Source organism: Pseudorasbora parva, chromosome 16, assembly GCF_024679245.1.
Source record: "Pseudorasbora parva isolate DD20220531a chromosome 16, ASM2467924v1, whole genome shotgun sequence".
NCBI classification, from domain to species: Eukaryota; Metazoa; Chordata; class Actinopteri; order Cypriniformes; family Gobionidae; genus Pseudorasbora; species Pseudorasbora parva.
This window is the reverse complement of record NC_090187.1, coordinates 37,174,927-37,195,813: the sequence shown is the minus strand read 5'-3', so window position 1 is coordinate 37,195,813 and position 20,887 is coordinate 37,174,927. Positions and strand designations below refer to the sequence as shown.

Below are 20,887 nucleotides of genomic sequence, written 5' to 3'. Positions count from 1 at the left end.
AGAGGATGTGTCATTCAGATGCTAGTTTTGGATTCAGAACATGTAATTCAGCTGTGCACTGAGGTACTGCCCTTTTCGGAGAAAATGCTAGCTTCTGTCGTAACAGTGTGGTGTGATGCTAAATCTGTCTTCAGAATAATGTGGCAGCTCTGTCTGCCTAACCCCCATCAACACTTTTATTTTAGTCTTCTATTTTCACGTGCTCAGATGAGAGAGTGAGAAAAAAAACTCTGTGAATGAGGAAATGATATAAAGTGAGAGGATGGCAGTGTTTGGAGATGTTCATCTGCGTTCATCTCGGTCTATAACCACTCCAGTTAAAAACACTTTTTGCTTAAAGGGTTAGTTCACCCAAAAATGAAAATTACTTCATTTATTATTCACCCTCATGTCGTTGGACACCTGTAAGACCGTCGTTCATCTTCTGAACACAAATGAAGATATTTTTGTTGAAAGCTGATGGCTGAGAAAGGCTTCAGAAAGGCCTCCATTGGCATTCAGTACATTTACACTGACCCACTCACAAGAACCATAAAGGCACTAAAGACGCCGTTACAAAGTCCATCTCACTACAGTGACTGTACAATATTATGTATATAATGTTACAATGTGATGGAAATAGTTATTGTGCGCACATAAATCAAAATAACGACTTTATCCACCAAGTTATTGACATGAACTCGACACATGCGCGAGAATATGACGCAGCTCCACCGTTCGAATACAGTTCACGTCCGAGACCTACACGGAAGACAATAACTTGGTGGATAAAGTCATTATTTTGATTTTTTTTGCGCTCAAAAACTATTCTCGTCGCTTCCTAAAATTATTATACAGCCACTGTAGTGAGATGGACTTTGTAACGGCGTCTTTAGTGCCTTTATGGGTCTTTTGAGTGGGTCAGTGTAAATGTACTGAATGCCAATGGAGGCCTTTCTGAAGCCTTTCTCAGCCATCAGCTTTCAACAAAAATATCTTCATTTGTGTTCAGAAGATGAACGAAGGTCTTACAGGTGTCCAACGACATGAGGGTGAGTAATTAATGAAATAATTTTCATGTTTGGGTGAACTAACACTTTAAGAGTATAAGTATACATATATTAGATCAGACATTTTCTTTTTTCATCTAGGCTGATTGTGAATCATGAATGAGTGAAAATTATAATAACTGCTCAGCGCAAGGCTCTGAATTACAAGCTTTTTCCCTTCAGATGCATAAATAACACATAAATCATTCTCACCTGAAGTGCAGGTTCTTGAAGGTGAAGTGGGTTTCTACAATCCCGGTGGTCTTCACTCGAGTTCGCAGAATATCCTGCTCTGTGGGCTGGTAGTCTGGAGCACCGATCCGATCTAAACTGTCTAAGTAGCTGAAGGAAGAATAAAAGAAAGTCCATTAGGACCCACAGTTTTCCACCAAGCAACCTTTATGCACATGAAGTGGAAAAGTCTCATTGGATATACTAGTAACTTCTCAACCAAGAAGATCCAGCAGTTGCTGTTGTTTTTTTCTCAAATCATAAAAGCATAATAATTCAGTCTCTTAAAAGATTGTGGGGTTCATTCACTAAACAATGCTGCATTTCAGAGCAAAAACTTCACTAATCAGCGAAAGAATTAGCTTAATCAGGTGTTAATGCACTGAAATAATGTTGTGCTGCATTTAAAATCAGTATCTGTCATTCATTTGACTAAAAAAATATTTTCCATGTACATTAGGCATAATTTTGCACAATTTACACAATGTTTACACAAATTGATCAAAACTGACTGTAAAGACATTTATATTGCAAATGATAAGTAATAAATAATACCACAAAAAATATAATGCAGCACTGTTTTCAACACTGATAGTAAGAAATGTTTGTTTCTTGGAATGCCTAAGAGCGCTGTATTATGCATGTCAGTAGTCAGCGATGCCACTTTTTTTTAAGAAACTACATGCCTATAGATCAACACGTGTCCATATGACATCACTGTTTTCACAGACTCACATTTTTGAAGTTTACAGGGAGTAACAAGCACTCTGCAACCCGTTTTAAAGGGTAAGTGCTATCTGGTATCCATTGTTGATCACCAAAACAAACACGCCCCTACCCCTAAAAGGGTCCCCCAGGCAACGACTACAGCAGAATCTGTGTGTTACTAATCCAGGTTGAATATTCAATAAAAAAAAGTCATCCCTTCTATCACAAAAACACAAACCGTTCTCATGAACAACTCAATAGCACACTAGCACGACAGTCCAACTAACGACATATTACAATTATGACAAGATTAGAGTTATAGCGATCACAAAAACACAAACCATTCTCATGAACAACTTGATAGAACACAAGCACGACAGTCCAGCTAATGATATATTACAATTATGACCGGATAAGGGTTATATAGATCATGAAAAGAGGAAACAAACATGTATTAGGAGTATAGTATCTTACTTGTCGGACACATTTTGTGAGCTGATCATGATGCTTGAAGCACAAGGTGAGGAGATTTAGATGCTCCATATGGTGTGGAAATGAACGGGTCTTTATCATCGCTGAAGTGAGTGACAATATGATTGCAAATGGACAAACAAGCAAACATGACACACGAGCATAGTGAAGCAAAAGCAGCTAGTTCTCGGCTAATGTCCGTCTTGTGTGACTCACCATCAATAGTAGACACGCCCCTTACCTGCTGATTGGCTACAAATTTGTTATTGCACTCGGCCCGAGTCCTTTTTCTAAAACGGTTTTGAAATAACACTTACCCCACCTTTAAGTATGTATAGGTATATAAATGATTTTTAAGTTTATAAATGAATGGCCAAAATGCAAACAGTTTTCAGTTTTAGTTGAAAACGGTGTGGTGTAAACGGCCCCTTTGTGAATTCCCCCATCATCTTTTGTTGACAGACCCTCATTAATCTTAGCTCTGACAGAAAAATTATTCATTGCTTTTCATATGCTAGTGAGTGTCAAAAAATCTGACGAGAGTCCATTCCACTAAAGACATGATCTTAAACACAGGACAGTCAATCAGACTATAGGACATAAAGTCAAAATAAAACATGAAACATCCTTCTTGTGCCACTCACAGCTGACATCCATATACACAAGCTATCCTCTTCAAAACACAACAGTGATGCAAGCAGACAGGACGGACTGAGCCTGCATTTCAACAATGTGCGATGTATATTCTCTAAGGCTGTGGATGTCATTTATCTTCCAGATGAAAGAAACAGTGAAATATGTGTGCCTCCAAATTGGATGCCAGTTGAATTGAAGGTTGAGTACCACTAGACACCGAAACATCCATCAAAGCTTTTGGCTGGTAATTCGGGTAGACAGTAGACATCTAATGGATGATTACATCAAAAATGCAATTTCGAAAAATGTTTTGACACATTTAGAGGGAAATTACTGCAATTATTGCTGCTGGAATTTTAGATCAGCTTGATTTTTTCATTCTGTGTCTTGTGTAATTGTATCTTATATACATTCTGCTCTTGCTTTTTATTTAGTCTGCCCCTCTCTCTCTATCTCTTTCTTCTCTTCCTCCTTTTCCTGTCCATCTGTGGCGTTGAGATGTTGCAGCCGAAGGTTTCCTTGGTTGCAACAGAATTCTGCAGTGAAATGTGAATATTCCACCGTCACTACTGGCTTCAGAACTCAACTACAACAAAGTCCCTTTAAGGCAAGTCAGTTCACTCATCTTGGAAATTTCCCCAATCCATCTTATTTTTAACATAAACGCGAGCAAGGTCATTCGTTCATTGAATTTGGCTTCCGGTGCCATCTACTTCCAGTTATTTTTAGCTGTACAAAACAGCTTGTTACGCTGTTTGATATTGCAAACTGGTATTTCTTACCATTTTATTTTAATGTAAAAAGTGAGCACATCCATTCGTACATGGCTAGTAGGTATCAACTCATATCTACTTAAATGGGACTGAAATATCTAAAAAAAAAAAAATTTAAGATTATGTGGCAATAATATTGTATTCAAATCTGACAGCAATGTCATCATGAATGTTTCTTCTCTAGCTCAAAATCATGCTTTAAAAACCCAGTATTCTTCACATGCGTAAAAAAAGTCTACCACAAAGGCAAATGGCACTGAAAGGCAGGACGCCCTACAGATGGATATTTAGCGTTACAGTACAGTTTCAATTTTTTCTACTACAAGTTATCCATCTTTCCCCCTTGTTCTGTCCCTTGCTACACTTACAGCCTTCAGACCTCATAACCTCCCTTCAAGAAGCCTACTGACATGGAGCCAGGTTCAGTGGCTGATTCAGGCACAGGCTGAAATTAATATAAGGCCTGAAATAGAGGGAAAGAGAGCAGAAAGAGGACTGAGAAAAAAAATTGCAATAAATATCAGAGGAAGTAAGGGCAAGCTCTGTGTCATGTGTCCTGGCACTCATACAGCAATACCCAAAAGTCTCAGACCACTGGCAAGATCTGGGAAACAAAATATGTTTTAAACCTGGAAACAAACAGAAAGTGTAAAGCTGGAGGTGAACTTGATTCCAACAAGTACATGTTCAACATCTTTGTTGATTCTGGAACAACATTCCAATCAACCACATCAGATTTTAGGGACAAGTTTACGGTTTATGTAAAGTTTAGACTTACACCCATGGTTAGGTGTTACATCAGTGTTATTCACCTGTCATTTCCCTCAGATTTTTAAGGAGAAGTTATGGCTAGTTAGGTTTAGGGGTATGGATAGGTTTAGCACTCAACTTTTAGAAAAGAATGTTGTTTCCAAGATTAACAAAATGTTGATCCAGGAACATGTCTTCCTTGGCAAAATTACTGTGACAGGTTTTACACAAACCTGCTGTGATGATAAATAATTAAAAAGATTCTCAATTGTCTGGACCCACTGTATTTTGTCATCCCTACATGGAAACAATATAGAGAGCTTTTGAAAGAAACTTCAATGTGTATTTTGCATATTTCTCTTCTTATGGCTCACTACACTGACTCTAGGGGGTGCTGTTTGCTGTGACTTGCTAAGATGTATCAATGTTTATGAGTGGCACTTTTGGCTTGCAGGATTACTTTAGTCAGTGGCACTTAACTCAAAGGTTCTTTCAAGTCTACCTGACACAGTATGTACTTAAGTATGAACTGATCTTAAATGGACATCACTTGAACAGCAGTAATAAGGATGACTGTATACTGACATATTCTCTTCTCTTTGATGAGTGTTAGTGCTACCTCTCTCACTGGGGCACGTTCCTTTGTGACCTGTATCTGCTGGCTATGCACACGGTCCTCTCAGCATCTTTGTGTCTATTAACAAATAGCAGATTTAGAGCAGCTGTATTAACTGAGGATTTCCATAAGCTTTTTTTTAGAACTGTCCGCACTGGCCTGATAAAACCACAATAAGCGTCGGTAATCTTTCATTACATTTGACTAAAGGCAAATTTCACTAGAGTCATGGCTCAGACACAAGCATGAGTGTTGCCTTTTGGAAGTTTCCAAACAACAACTCTGACAACTCTCCTTGGACTTTAAAAATGACATAAATAAAATGGCATAAATTTAGTACTCGAATTTAACACTTAAGGAAATATGACATTTCGTAATTACAACTTGAATCTATGATTTAAATCAACATCTTAGAAAAATGTTATGGGGTTTCAAATCAAAATATGACTTTCTGGTACAATACAGAGCATTGATTTCATAGAGTACATCAGGACTTAAATAATTTTCATCAGGCATTTTGGCCAACACAATAGTTGTGAATAAGTAAATAGCGATATAATTTAAACATTTCTATGAAAATCTTGCCAATTACTACTTCCTTTTTTAGTACATGTTACCACAAGAACACATTAATATGCAAATTAACCATGTATCTATACAAAGTACAGATATATTGTATATAATGGGAAAACCCACTAATGGCCATTTTATACATATTGCATAAAGCAAAATGATATATCATTCTGTTATATCTTTCATAAAATTGTTGAGAACCATCTTTATACAAAGCTTGGTATTAAAAAAATTAACAATCCAGAAAATTATTTATTTAATTTTCTTTTATGATATTTTAGATAAACATATATATAAAAAAGATACATTCTTTTTTATTGTATATATTCTCAGCACTTACAGCCAACTAAGCAGAGAGGTCTTACTATAAATATGTATATATATTTATATATACACACACACACACACACACACACACACACACACACACACACACACACACACACACACACACACACACACACACACACACACACACACACACACACACACACAAGACCTCTGCGTAGTTGGCTGTAAGTGCAGAGAATATATACAATAAAAAAGAATGGTTGGCTTTTATGTACAAGTACGTGTGTGCAAGTGCATTCTAACATTGGCAGCAGCTCATGTTTTTATCTCCTATAAACTCAATGCCCTGATGGTGTTCTGTGGAGTAGCTGTATGCACTATTGTAAATCTTTTATAAATATGACGTCACTATGTGGACTTTACTCTGTCGTTTTAGGCCTAATGGACATGCGGGCGGGGTTGTGCTGTAGGGCTTCTTCACTTCTCTCTCTTTTTAGTATGGGAAACTCGTATCTCTCTACCACTCAGGCTGCTTGCCAGCTCTGCCCTTCCCCCTGCTCACTCTCTCTCTCTCATACACCATCTTTCTTTCTTTCTCCCTCCACCCTCCCTCTGTTTCCTGCTGCTGCTTGAGTGCTCTGCCTGGCAACACCTCTCAGCGGCCTGCCTGCTGTCTGCTGCTCCCCATCACAGAGAGAGAGAGAGAGAGAGAGAGAGAGAGAGAGAGAGAGAGAGAGAGAGAGAGAGAGAGAGAGAGAGAGAGAGAGAGAGAGAGAGAGAGAGAGAGAGAGAGAGATGACATGAGAATGACATTGTCATTTTTTACTCTCATTCATGTTGTTCAAAATGACTCTCTATTTTTGAAGAATGTTTCTGTTTTTGTCCATATAACGAAATTCATTAGATCCAAATCAGCAATGGACACTCATTGACTTTACTTGAAAGGACAAAAAAAATTAGAAACTGAATTATAGAAGTATTTCAAAGGTCTTTATCGCTGTTAAGCTTTTGAAAAATGTAAAAAGGGAGTTATGTCATAAGGAAGATGGAACAGGAAGCTGTTGTAAAGTGTGCATGTGTGTGTGTGTGTGTGTGTGTGTGTGTGTGTGTGTGTGTGTGTGTGTGTGTGTGTGTGTGTGTGTGTGTGTGTGTGTGTGTGTGTGTGTGTGTGTGTGTGTGTATAAACAATAAAAAAATGACCTATTTTGCCAGGATGCAAGTTATTTTGATTTTGGCAGTAATTCAGTGAAGATCCACTATCACACCCACACAAAAATTACAGAACCAGTGAAACACTACATCTTCTGAAGGCAAAGCCAATGAAGGTATATCCGAAAGATGATACATTTTCACAGGATGTCATCATCATACTGTCCAAGACCTAAATGTGAACATAGATTTCCTATATTTGCTCTGGAAACATCAAGAATGAAGATGCTGAACTGAAATACACAAAATATAGCAACTTTAAGTTTAGGCTAGTGCACTTCCAAAAGCAATTATGACTTACAGTCAGAATGCAGCACGCCTCTTTTAACCAGAAGTGGAGCATGCTTCTCTTTACCGCTATTATCAGGGGGGAAAATACTGAAGAAATTAAATTAGCAGACCTACAATTGAAAAGAAGAAGTCAAAAACAAAAATAAAACTGATCAGGAACAAAACTGAGAGGACAAGAGGAACACAACTAGGATGTTTGTGGTGTGAAAAGGGATGAGCTTTTTAAACAGGATGAGAGTCAGTTAGGCTGGACAAGAGTGGATGAACTTATCCATGGCACCATAAAGTGGATGATATCAGAGTAACATAGAAGAAGGTGGTGAGTGTGAGAGAATGAGAGGAAGGACGGTAATAGTGGAAGACGTTCAGATAATGATAGAAGTTTTTTAGATGACTATGAGCGCTGACCCAATCCTGTTACAGCATCTCACTCTGCAAAAAGACCAATGCGCCGCAAATGTCTCCTGATATATTCAGCAGTTCAATGGACCCTTAGGGAGGAGAAGGACAAGACTACAGCCAAAAGACAAGAGGAAGCCAGTGTGCTTCACACTGTGCACCACCGGTGTGGACATTCAGCCCAAAGGAACTGATCTTGAATCTCTCTTCAACTCTTTTTCTTACAGTCAGTGATTGATGTGAAAGAATGATTTAGAAATACAAGTTGTACCTGTCAAGCTGGCCATGTCTTTAGTGCAAACACACACACACACACACACGCACACGCACACGCACACGCGCACGCAAGCAAGCAAAGAAACATAAACACTGGTGTAAGGCAGTGTTTCCTGTGTGCTGAGCAGCTACAAAAACTAGAGCACAACCACCGGAAATATATTTTGCACTCATTTGTAACAGTCTGTAAAAAAAAAAAACAGTCTGAATTAAATGTGATACAGTGTGACCTATAATACAATACATAATAGAAAATAATTATAAACAAAATTAAAAATATATATATTAAATTAAATTATGTATGCAATAAGAAAATACAATTAGTTTGAAAACTGCTGAACAATTGAAAGTATTGCAGACATTGTGACTAAATTGGGTCATCTGAAGAAAAAACAAATGCAGGTTATGAATGGAAAAAGTGTGTGTGTGTGTGTGTGTGTGTGTGTGTGTGTGTGCATTCATAGTATCTACTGAAATTAAATTCATCCTAAAGAATCAAAACTTTAAATATTAGCAATGTTATTGAATATGAAAAAATAAATATGGTAATATTTATTAAAAAAAATAATAATAAAATAAAAACCTTGTTAAGCAATGTAATATAGCCATATACTGTCATTGGTGCATCTCTTTCAGCTCCTAACAGTATAAATGTATTGTCCTTCCTGTGGTATTTCTGTTTTCACCACTGGAAACTTTGTTTGTCTTACTGATCATTCATGTGCTATACTGCCTTGAACAAAAGACAGCACATTTATGCAAAACTTGGTGATGTTTATATGCACATATTGAAGAAAAACGTCTTTCCCAGGCTTGTCAAGCTAACTTGTTTTAGGCACCCTAAACATTAAAGGTAGGGTAGGTGATTTCAGAAAGGCTAGCAATAGCAAGCTAGCTTTAAAGGCAAAAGATCCCACACTCCTCTCCAAAGTCACACCTCCTTCAAAACACATGAACAGAGTACGGACGTCACAGGTTGCCATCTCTGAATTATTGTACTTAGGACATGGCGAGAAAGCTGCATAAGCTTGTTTTGGTACCTGATAAACTGTAAAAGACGGCTGCTGTTTGTTTGTGACACTCAGTGACCGTCTGTCTACAACTCTGCAGAGCCTCATGGAACACGCTGATGTTTGATGTCTGCGCGAGCAGGTGCTCGGAGGTATGCAAAAACGTGTTGACAGGCAGGTTTGTGCATTCGGATCTAATGAAAAACATTTTGGTCCTAAGACTTCCACAGAAGATATATGTAAAAAAATATATATATATTTAGACCACTTCTTTTATTGATTGGTATCAGGGTAAGAAGAAAGTTCCAACCAGTACAACAAAACCTGTTTCCAAAAAGCACTGCTACCCTACCCTATGTCTTTCTCCTCCCCACATGCGCTTCATAGCAACATAAACTATGTTGTCAATCTGTGAGTCATTTTTCTTCATCTAAACACCACTTTCCACAAGAACTGGCTTCCCAAACTATTACACTAAACCACAAAATCCAAAATAAAATGCTGACTAAACTTCTTCCATGTTATTATACATATATACAGCACAAAAACATGAAATTATCTTTCACTTCAGAGTGACATTTTGCTGAAAACATGGGGAATTCAGCAACATTTCTGATAAGGGGAACTTTAGTTAATTCTGAAACTATTTCAAATAATTTGGTACCCTGAAGAAGGCTTTTAAGTCGAAATGTGTTGGTAATTTGAGTATAAGTTCCCCTTATCATAAGTGTTGCTGGATTCCCCTTTTGTATTTTTTATATTGTCTGCTTCTGTGTAACTTGTGAGCTGGTAACGTTACTCCAGATTCTACCTTACTAGTACTCATGTAATACTCTAAAAGCAACCTGTTCAAACAAGCATTGAAAATAAAGATTTTACATATTATAATGTAGTTCTACCTAATTTACAGTCCATTAAATACATGCCCCATGCCTCTAAAATGAACTGGACTGTAGTGCGATATATAATGATATAATAAAAGATGCGTATATTTAGGCAGAATGCTCTTAATGAAGCGTAAAAGCACTAACGGCTCTTTCCAGCAGGCAGCCATACTCACTATTGGGCGGAGTCATTGAGCTGGTACTCGCGGGCACGGCTGAAGCACTCCTGGATGCCTGAATCAGACCACAGGCGGATCATGGCGGACAGCAGCTCTGGAGAGTAGGGTTCGGTATCCTCCATACGGCTCACAACATCACAGACCATCTTAGCATCAGCCTGTCAGAAAGAAAAAAAAACACACAGAATATCCATCAGTGTGATGAAGAGAGTCACAAACTCAAGAACACTGTCACAAACTGGGCTCCAAATTAATATTCCAAAATTGCAATTAAAAGTCAATATGAACTCTCTCATCACATTTTTAAACCCTTACTTCAAGTTAATTTTATGAAGTATACACTTAAGTAATGTTTGAGTATATTTTACACTTTATGTAGTAAGTACACAAATATCAGTGTTTACTAGTAGTAAACTTGTAAGTGTACTGTTTCAATACTGCTTGGGAATAAATTGGCCCATTTTATTATACAAAAGTATATAAGGGTACTATAAATGTAAGTGTAAACTTAAGCGCACACCTTTTTCATTTGTACTGCATCTATACTACAAGTGAACATCATTTACTAATAGTTACATTTTATTTGATACAAGTAGTATTTTTTAGTTTATGTAGGTACACATTGAAGTGTTCTCTTAAGTGCAATTTTAACTATTTTTCTGAGAAGTATATAAAAGTTGACCGAAAGTATACTTTCTTATTTTTACTTTCCTTTTCGTAAGGGAAGCCCTCTTCAGGGTTGTTCACAGTGACTGTTTTTGGCAACAAAAGACATTCATTTTGCAATTTTCCAGTGACATGAGCAACCACGACCGTTGGTAATGAGACAAAGTCAAGCAGAGTTCAACTTTATGCAAATAAGCAGTGATGCAATGTGGGAACGCCTACTAGCAAACGACAGCACTGAGAATGGAGACCTGCAGCTATTTTTTTCACTGCCATTGTGATTGTGTTTGTGGCTTTAATGTGTCAACAATCGACTCATTTGTGTCTATTTTAACTCCTTCCAAAGAAGTTCAGCGGAAACATTTGAGGCAAAGTTGATACTTGAGAGAAGCTATAAAAACATGTCTTTATAGAAAATAATTGTTTTCCAATAAACATGCTTGTTTGCCCACACAATGGAGGTTTATATATTTTCAACATCCTTGGTTGCACTGAGAAAGGATGACTTAGAAATAAGCATGTTCCCATCTTTTGTGCCTGTATAGGGGAAAAATTATATTTGCTGGCACTAAATGTTTTATAAAGCCCTCACCATAATGTGGCTCTTGCTAAAAAATAAAAAAAATAAAATAAAAAAAAAACCTTTGGTCAGTTATCTTTGCATTACAATTTTGGGTTACACAAACTTATGCAAGGGCAGAATGAGAGGGCATAACAGAAAGAAATGAGATGGCAGAACCAGTGACTCTCCTAGCACTATCAACTGAAAGTGACATTATTATTCCTCAGTTTAAAACATTAAGTTGTTCTGTTTGAAAGAGAGGAACTTTAAGGGTGCACTCAGATGTGTTGGATTTTTAGAAGGAGCAACTCAAATCAGATCTTTAATGATGCTGAGAATATACTGCATGTAAACCTACCAACTTCACAAGTGGGGACATGATCCCCTGGTTCCTATGTGCATTCTGTGATGATTAGCCTTTATTCTACAGAGAAATATGATGCAGAGATACTGTGTGAGAGAGAACTCTCAGCTGATATAATTCACCATTTTAAGTTAATATATATATAATACACAGACACACACACACACACACACACAGTATATATCAGTCTCGCGTCTTTCCGATTCCGAGCCAGTCCGTTTTGTTTCAGTGGCTCAGGCAATAACGTCAACTGCATGTTCTCGCTCTCTTCTCTCCGACGGTGAAGGTGACACACACCCACTTCCTCTCATTCACAGTGCATGTGTACTGGCATGAAGCGAGTGAGCATTTTAAGTTCATTCCAATAGACATTAGAGTTACGTGTGAGCATTAAGATCAACTTGAATAGGAAAGAATTGAAAACGCTCGCTCTGCTCCGTGCTCCGCTTAAATAGTTCTTTCTTTCACGCAGGTTTTTACGCTCACACCAACAGACTTATTTACCTATACAAGTGGAGCGAATAAGCTCAAACAGCTTGTGAGTCGAAAATGAGTGGCTTACTGCACATAAAATTATTATGTAATGTCAAAATGCCCACCCTGGCGAGTATTCAGTTAAACAGTCGGTTTTGGAAAGCATAGTTGAGAAAGATAAGGGAATCACTCTCTGCTCTTGACTGAATAAGTTGTATTACTTATCAATTGTAATCATTAATCTATTTAATTTTTACAATGAAGACTATCCACAGTGTTATTTACATGAGATTACTATAATTTCTGTAGTATTTCTTACCTGAATAATAACATACTGTTAGACCCAACTGAGAAAAAAAAATGTGGTGAAAATCATTGGTTTATTTGTTCTTATTTTCTAACTGACTTTTTGCTTGTGGTTTTTTAAAGAAAATAAAACTTTGCTTTGCAAAAAAGTAGATTTTTTTTTTGTTTGTGCCAATTATAGTTTTTAAATGAAGTTCATAATCATTAAATCATTATTGCACTAATGCACGCACATATATGGGTCCTTAAAGGTGCACTATGTAGTATTTTTGCAGTAAAATATCCACAAAACACTAGGCCAGTGTTATATATTTTGTTCAGTTGAGTTCTTACAATATCCCAAATGTTTCCAGCTATTAGTAAATTGTGAGAAAATTGCTATTTTAGCCAAGGAGCCGGGACGCCTGAGAGAGTCTTCTGTCAATTGCGTCATATCTGCGTTACCCTCAGATTCTGTTTTTAATCGGAAGAAACGCTTTACTCTTAGCAGTGTGTAACAAGTGTCACCACAGCTGCTGAGCGAACATACATTGTAACGTCATAAAATCATTTTAAACACACTTCAATGTATCTAATATGATAAACAGAGCTGCGTTACCTCGTACTCATGACCAGAGAAGTGGAAATAGCGCCTGTGGCTGTCCCGTAACGTCATAATAAAAGTCCCGCTGCTCGCGATGCGTGTTATTAAACAATCGCTCCAGCGGCCTTGCTCAGCTCCACAACACTCTGTCCTGCTCTGCTTCATACTACATTGACGTTAATAATCGCATCCATGAAAATCCTATCCCGATTCTTTTCCACCGACTATGAGGTGGAGACCACATATCCCAAGATTCTGCACTCAAACTTGGTGTCATCAAACTACTCCTTTGTTTCTAATAGAAACATCCTCTAGTGGATAAAAAAATGCGGACCCACTTTATATTAGGTGGCCTTAACTACTATGTACTAACATTTTAATTAATAATTTGATACAATGCACTTATTGTGTACCTACATGTTTTTACATTGCACTTACATTATAAAAAATACCTGCATGTAATTACATCTGTAATTAATTTCTGTAGTTACATTTGTAAGTACACAGCTGGCACTTCCCTTACACCTAACCCTACCCTTAAACTGACCCACACCACACCTGTCCCTAACTCTACCCATATCCCACCTCACTATCAGCATAGGTGTTTTGCAATACAATATAGGCACAGTAAGTACATTGTACTTATTTTTTGATGTAAGTACATAGTAGTTAAGGCCACCTAATATAAAGTGGGGCCAAAAATGCATAGTGAATCTTTAACGCAACCTGCTGACAATTCCACTGCTGACTACACAACACAAGCTGATCATTTCCTGCATCTGGAGTCAATGAGCTTTCTGCTCAACATTTAAATAGTTGGTCAGTGTTTGCTATGGCATTTTTCAGGGCATTCCTATGAAACTTCCCACCTGTATTGATCTGCTACAGGTACTTTTATAAGTGCTATTTCTCTACCAGCAGCATTTCTTACAGGCTCAAAGCATCATGTGTGTGTATATATTGGCAGCAGCAAGTCTCTGTGCTTGAAGCAGCAGCAGCAATAACAGCAGCAGCGTAACAGATCTCTTCCACCAGGATGAAATAAATTAACATCATTGCCATATGCATTACCATGCTAAACTCTTCAGAGAGTTGTCATGATAAAAATGTACTATTATACAGTATATTATATACACATTACAAAACTGACTTCCTGTTTCTCTTTCATTCTCCCCTCCCAATCCTCTATCCTGCTCACTTATGACATCACTCCCTTTTACAAACACATTTAAAAGCTTGACAGCAATAACGACTTTTGAAAAGAGCGTTTAGTTTCCTTTAAAGACATCACAATCGAGCTTACAACTCGAAGGGGCTGGGTTCCGCCATCCCGCAAATCCACAACAGAGATGCAACTACGGAAGCCAAAAGAGGAGAGCGTGAGAAATGGACTGGTTGAGTGGAGTGAAAAGAAAAGAGCCATGTTAAATAGAGAGTGGAAGAGAAGATGGGGGTCAGTTCAAGAAGGCTGGTCTTGCACCCTCTCCATTATCTGCGGTGAGAAAGAGTAAAGCATTCACACACTAAAAGGAGGGAGATGGGGGGGCCTGGGAATGAAAACGAGGGGGAAAAACAAAGCATGGACGCCACTAATTAATCCACAATTAATGCTATTTTGTGATGTTTTTCTACTGTGAAGATGCAGACATTTTCCTCTCAACTGAGAAAAATGGATGCATCTTCCATATGACTTGTCAATAGGGACGGATATTGCATCTCCATGGTGATGCAGCGGGGGCAGCATCAGCAGCAGGAGGCCGTATGATTGGCTGAGGGAGCCTCCCTTTCCTTCTCCCCCAGTGAGTGTGACCTTTGAGAGCAAGTCCTCTGAACTCAGCATGACTGAACCTTCTTGCGCCCTTATCTCACACACACACACACACACACACACACACGTCTGGTTCACTATCTTTGTGGGGACTCTCCATAGGCGTAATGGTTTTTATACCATACAAACCGTATTGTCTATCCCCCTACACTGCCCCTGCCCCTAAACCTACCCATCACAGGAAACATTCTGCATTTTTACTTTCTCAAAAAAACTCATCCTGTATGATTTATAAGATGTTTTCCTCATGGGGACCTAAAAATGTCCCCACAAGGACAAGGATTTCAGATATTGCCACCTTTGTGGGGACATTTTGTCCTCATAACATAAGGATTACCACCACCCCCCCACCACCCACACACAGCATTAATTTCTAATAGATGCTTCCATCAGATTTATATTTTTACAAAATAAATATGTATGTAATAAAGTGTTCTATTAATGGTTATAAGTAGTCTAATAATCTATGAGAATAATTAATTATTAGAGCTTTACAACACAACATGAACCAGAGGATTACCTCAATATTACCCCTTTCGGGGAACTATGGGACATCCAACTGGTGTCCAGAGGCTCTGAGCTTTATAGTGACAGATGCTTTGGTCCCAGGACTGAAGGTTTGCGACAGGAAAATTTTTGCCATGCATTTTACTTTCGATTGAAAAAACTGTAAGAATAAACCCACAAAGCTGTCAAGATTCAACGGGCATGCACCTGTTTCCTGTCTCTCTGTGCATATCTTGCAGGTGGGTCTGTCTCTGATGTCACGACAGTGGTCACGCCTCTCATTCTTCATTCTCTCTTTCTACCTCTGTTTTAGGTTTTTTTGGGGGGGAGGCGCACGGCACCGAAGGACCATGCGAGTGATTGCCTATTGAATTTAGATCAGGCTCATAGAGACACATAATAGCTATTCATTATGGCCCTTGCACAGACTAAAGAGAATGGACCAATCTTCATCAGCATTCATTTATTAGAGGAAACAGCGTGAAGAGAGAACTCAACGCACTGTAGATTTGAATCGCAGATCAGTCACTAGCCCGGCGTGACCGACGGTATCCTTGCAGACACCCTGACCCTGCACCTGGTGTAAATACAATTATTGTAAGAGTGACGCAAGCAGGCACTGTGAACACACACATATAATAGAACTGTCATTTTACAGAAAATGTAGCATTCCTCTGAGCATCATTAGGCTTTTGCACTGTTCATGTTGAGTGCTGAGGGCGTCGCTGGTTGACACATCATGATGGTGTCTGTGTCTGGCATTGTTACAGCAACACAATAGTGCTAGCTAGTTCAAACTGGGTATCTGCAGCTACCTTGTGATATGTTACACGTCACAATTAATTATGTGACATCTTATTTGGATCACAGCTGAGACGGACACAGCGTGTCCACAAGACAGGATATGGGATCAGTTTCAATGTCCCTCATATGGCAAAAGATGGATAGATAGATCAGTATATATACAAAGCCAATCAGTATATATGGGGATGTTTAGGACGCCATGATGATAGACAGAGGCCAATGGTCAAATTTGGCCACCCTGGGATTTTAAATGACCACAGAGAGTCAGGACATCGGATTAACATTTCATCCAAAGAACGGTGCTTTTTGACAGTATAATGTCCCGCACTATACTAGGGCGTTTGGACCCACACAGACCACAGGGTAAGCACCTCCTACTGGCCTTACTAACACCTCTTCCAACAGCAACCTAGTTTTCCCAGGAGCTCTCACATCCAGGTACTGACCAGACTCAACCCTGCTTAGCTTCAGCGGGCAATGAGTCTTGGGCTACAGGGTGATATCTCCTAGCTTAAAGGGTTCGTTCACCCAAAAATAAAAATTATGTCATTAATTACTTACCCTCATGTCGTTCGACACCCGTAAGACATCCGTTCATCTTCGGAAACTAAATACTTTGCAAAATAACGACTTATATAGTGATGGGCTGATTTCAAAACAAAGCTTCAAACCGTTATGAATCAGGAATTGATTCATGATTCGGATCGCGTGCCAAACTGCCAAAATTACGTGACATTGGTTTGAAGCTTTGTTTTGAAATCGGGCCATCAATATATGTTATTTAGTTTTTTTGCGCACAAAAAAAAAAATATTTTAGAACCACTGTAGTGAGATGGGCTTTGTAACGACGTCTTTAGCGTCTTTTATGGGTCTTTGAGAGAGGAAATGACATTGGTGTCAATGAAGACCTTTTTTGAGCCATTGGATTTCAACAAAAATATCTTCATTTTGGTTTCCAAAGATGAACGGAGGTCTTGCGGGTGTCGAAACTGCATGAAGGTAAGTAATTAATGACAGCATTTTAATTTTGGGGTGAACTTACCCTTTAATAGATGATAGATAAGTGTGTATGGTACTGTATAAAGTACATTAAAGGTCAACTGTAATATGGCATAATCAATATATGAATCTAGTGTTGTCTGTGTTCTAGTGATAGTTGTAGGTTGCTTCTAATCTTGCAATAAACAAGAGTAACATAGTCCCTCATCAGCCCCAAGGGCTGTGGTCTAATAATCTATCACTGCCAATGGCAACTTTTCCTTTTAAACTAGCACAGAGGAAAGAGAGATGCTCTGCTTTGCTGAAGATGTATTGACCCTGCTCAAGTACTTCATCAAAGTCCACGACACAACTCCCAAGACATGATTTTAAACTACAAATATGCTTTTCAAGGTTACAACCACTGGCATGGGGTGGACTTGGTCTTGAAAAAATTTTTTTTAGTGTGTTTCAATACGGACAAGACCGAAAGAAGTGTTGCGAGTGGGCGAGTTGCTAATTAATCCAATCGTTTTCACCATTTCTATGAGTATGGACCTTTACAGTCATGCCAAAATGTATCTATGAGAACTTAATGAATTCAAGAGAGCCAAAATAGTTTCATCCTTCATTATTCGCTAGTGTTAGACACTAGTATTTGTTTTGGATTTATTTCAATGTTATCTTCTCTGAGAAAACATCTTGGTTTCCTAATCCTTGACACTCAAATGATTTGAGTGTTAACAAAAGTCCTCAAGAAGTTTCAAATAAATTATTACTTTATCTAAATTAATTTCAATGGCATTTTGTAAGAAATAAGGGCAATTATTTCTTTATAATTTCAAGTGTTTGTGATGTTACTAGCACAGAGGTGTGAAAGCCAGAGAAAGTCAAGCATGGGCCAGTAATGTCCCTTCAGAATGTGCTTTAATTACAAAACAGAACAGCAAGCTATTGATGAAATCTCCAATTCATCTTTCAGTGACTCACAAGAGATTTCCTCGTTCATACACTCCATCGATTTATCCTGGTATCTTCCAGACTGCAAACTGTATACTCATACAGAGAAAGAACAGTGGATCCCTGGTGTACTGTATGAAATGAGAAAACACTACTACTGTTACTGTATGTACTTCATTAGCTGGAACCACATTGGGTCTACACCATGTTTTGTCAAAACACGCAAATCATGATAACATATGCTCATCATTAGTATATTTAAGGATTTTGGTGTTTGGGTCTATGCCCATGTACACAATGTACTTTAGTGACAATCACATAAATTACGGAAAGTGCGATGACCAGCACTGTGGCATGACCAATGTAATACTAAATAAGTAATACAAAACTGGTCCAGGTAATTGAACAAATTGTGAAAGCACTCTTAGATAAGCAAATCTGCTAAATGCATAAATATAACCAAATATGATTTAAAGCAATATGATCATAATCAGCCTATATTTAAAACATAGTGAGAAAAACACCCAAGCTCAACAAGAAGGCCAAACTTATAGAGGCAGACCCACTATTTCATCAAGCGGTTGCTCGGCTGTGTCTCTACGGCAGAGAGGGAAACCCATGACAAGAAATTTGATGATGTAGATGAATAATGCTGTATGTTCCACAGAATGGCACGCTATGCAGTGATGACCGTTCATCTCCTGCCTTTATCTTCTTAAGACAGCGAGATGATCGTGTTATCACCAAGACAGACACACACGCAGACCTGCATTATTAAGGAGCTGCTGGGATTGTCTGGTTCCCACACAATGAGAAAGTCACATCAGGAGAGACTGTAGTACAGCACCATGGCATAAACCACAAGCAGAGAACATGTTTTTCAGTCACATGGGTCAGGTCATACTGAGGATTGCACTGACTAATAATGTAGTCCTCTAGGTCTAGGAGACTGAATATGGCACCAGAAGGATGACAAACCACTGACTCATAAGGATGATATGATTTGATCTGATATAGCTACAAGAGGCACTTTGTTACAAACAAGCATTCTAGATATACAACCGTCAGTTGTATTCAAACATCTTTTTAAATCATACCAAAGCACATGTAAAGTACTTGGTTATAATTTTAACTGTAGCGTTTCCAGTTTCAAGATTAGTATGTCGACCCTTGTGAAAAATAATTACATTTTAGCATATTTCTAAAATATAAAGCTTTTGGATACTTAATTCCATGTTATGTGTAATTAAATGAAAATGAATTATAGTTTAAATTCATATTAAATGCAATTAGCTAAACTTTAGAGTAATTATTTTGACCCACTAATGTAGGTCTTAAAGAGATAGGTCATTGGGTGCGTTTGCTTGCATACCAGTAAGCTGATAACTCAAAAAAATCAGCTTATTGAAATAATCAGTTTCCCCCGTCTACATGCAAACCAGTAAACTGACAATGCAAGTAAACCGCGTTTACTTTATTAATAAACGGGTTATTTCCTTGTTGTGACGTCAAAAATATTAATGCCCATGTCTGACTGAGTTTTCCTAATGTTGCGTCAGTTGTGATTTTAAATAAAGCACAGCGGGAGATTTACAGCTCATATTATCCCTCACGCAGTTACAGATGCAGCGTTTTGACTGAACCTCTTCTACTTATGCTGCATGAAATGAGAAGAACACATCTTTGTTCTGGGTCTTAAAAGAGTCTGCGTTTGTGATATATGTCCTTATATGTCATGCAAAACGCAAGATCGCTCTGTCTGGATGCATTTAAATCTGCTCTTAGTTTGCGTTTTTGTCACCTATCACACATGCACACTTCAATATGCCGACAGAAAGCAGGTTAATGCGTTTACATGCAGCGCAAATTCGGGGTAAGAGGCAAAAAACTACCTGTCCCGACCGGTTTATGCTTACGCCATTTATGACATGTAACGGTTACCGCGTTTACATGACCACGTTCATTTTCGGCTTATTAGGCATTATCGGCTTAAGAAAGCGCATGTAAACACATCCATTTACTAACCCTCAGGTTGTTCCAAATCTTCATGAATTTCTTTTTTCTGCTGAGCACAAACTAAGATATTTTAGAGAATATGGGTAACATATAATATTTTACTTAATATTTGTTTTCTTTGCATGTGTTTTGTGTATTAGGGCGTATTAGGATACTTGGCTATTAGCTTAGCATTTACATTTAATAATTTAGCAGACGCTTTTATCCAAAGCGACTTACAAATGAGGTGAGCAATAGAAAATACTGAACAAACAAGGGCAACAGCATGCAAGTGCTGTAACAAGTCTCAGTTAATCTAGGTGAGTACACATAGTAGAGTACACATACACTAGCAGCATGCTAATATCAAATTGCTAGTTTCTATTTGTGTAGCACACAAGCTACGATTCACTGCCTACACAGAACACTTCAAATCAGTCATTTATAAGGTTTGTACTATGTATGGTGCTTTACAAGGCTGCTTCCCATGTAGCCAACTGGCAGCTCACTAGGTTTTGGAATAGAGCTCCAGATA

At 38.2% G+C, this 20,887-nt stretch overlaps 1 protein-coding gene across 3 annotated transcripts in view; it reads right to left on the bottom strand.

Annotated features, from left to right (window-relative positions):
- gnao1a (guanine nucleotide binding protein (G protein), alpha activating activity polypeptide O, a) overlaps window positions 1-20,887 on the bottom strand; it is a 107,132-nt gene that overhangs the window by 17,978 nt on the left and 68,267 nt on the right. For all 3 annotated transcript variants that reach the window (XM_067418890.1, XM_067418891.1, XM_067418888.1), the window contains exons 4-5: window positions 10,323-10,483; window positions 1,242-1,370 (exon numbers count right to left, since the gene is read on the bottom strand). In XM_067418890.1, the coding sequence (XP_067274991.1) occupies window positions 1,242-1,370; window positions 10,323-10,483 (290 nt within the window). The remainder of the gene's footprint in view (window positions 1-1,241; window positions 1,371-10,322; window positions 10,484-20,887) is intronic.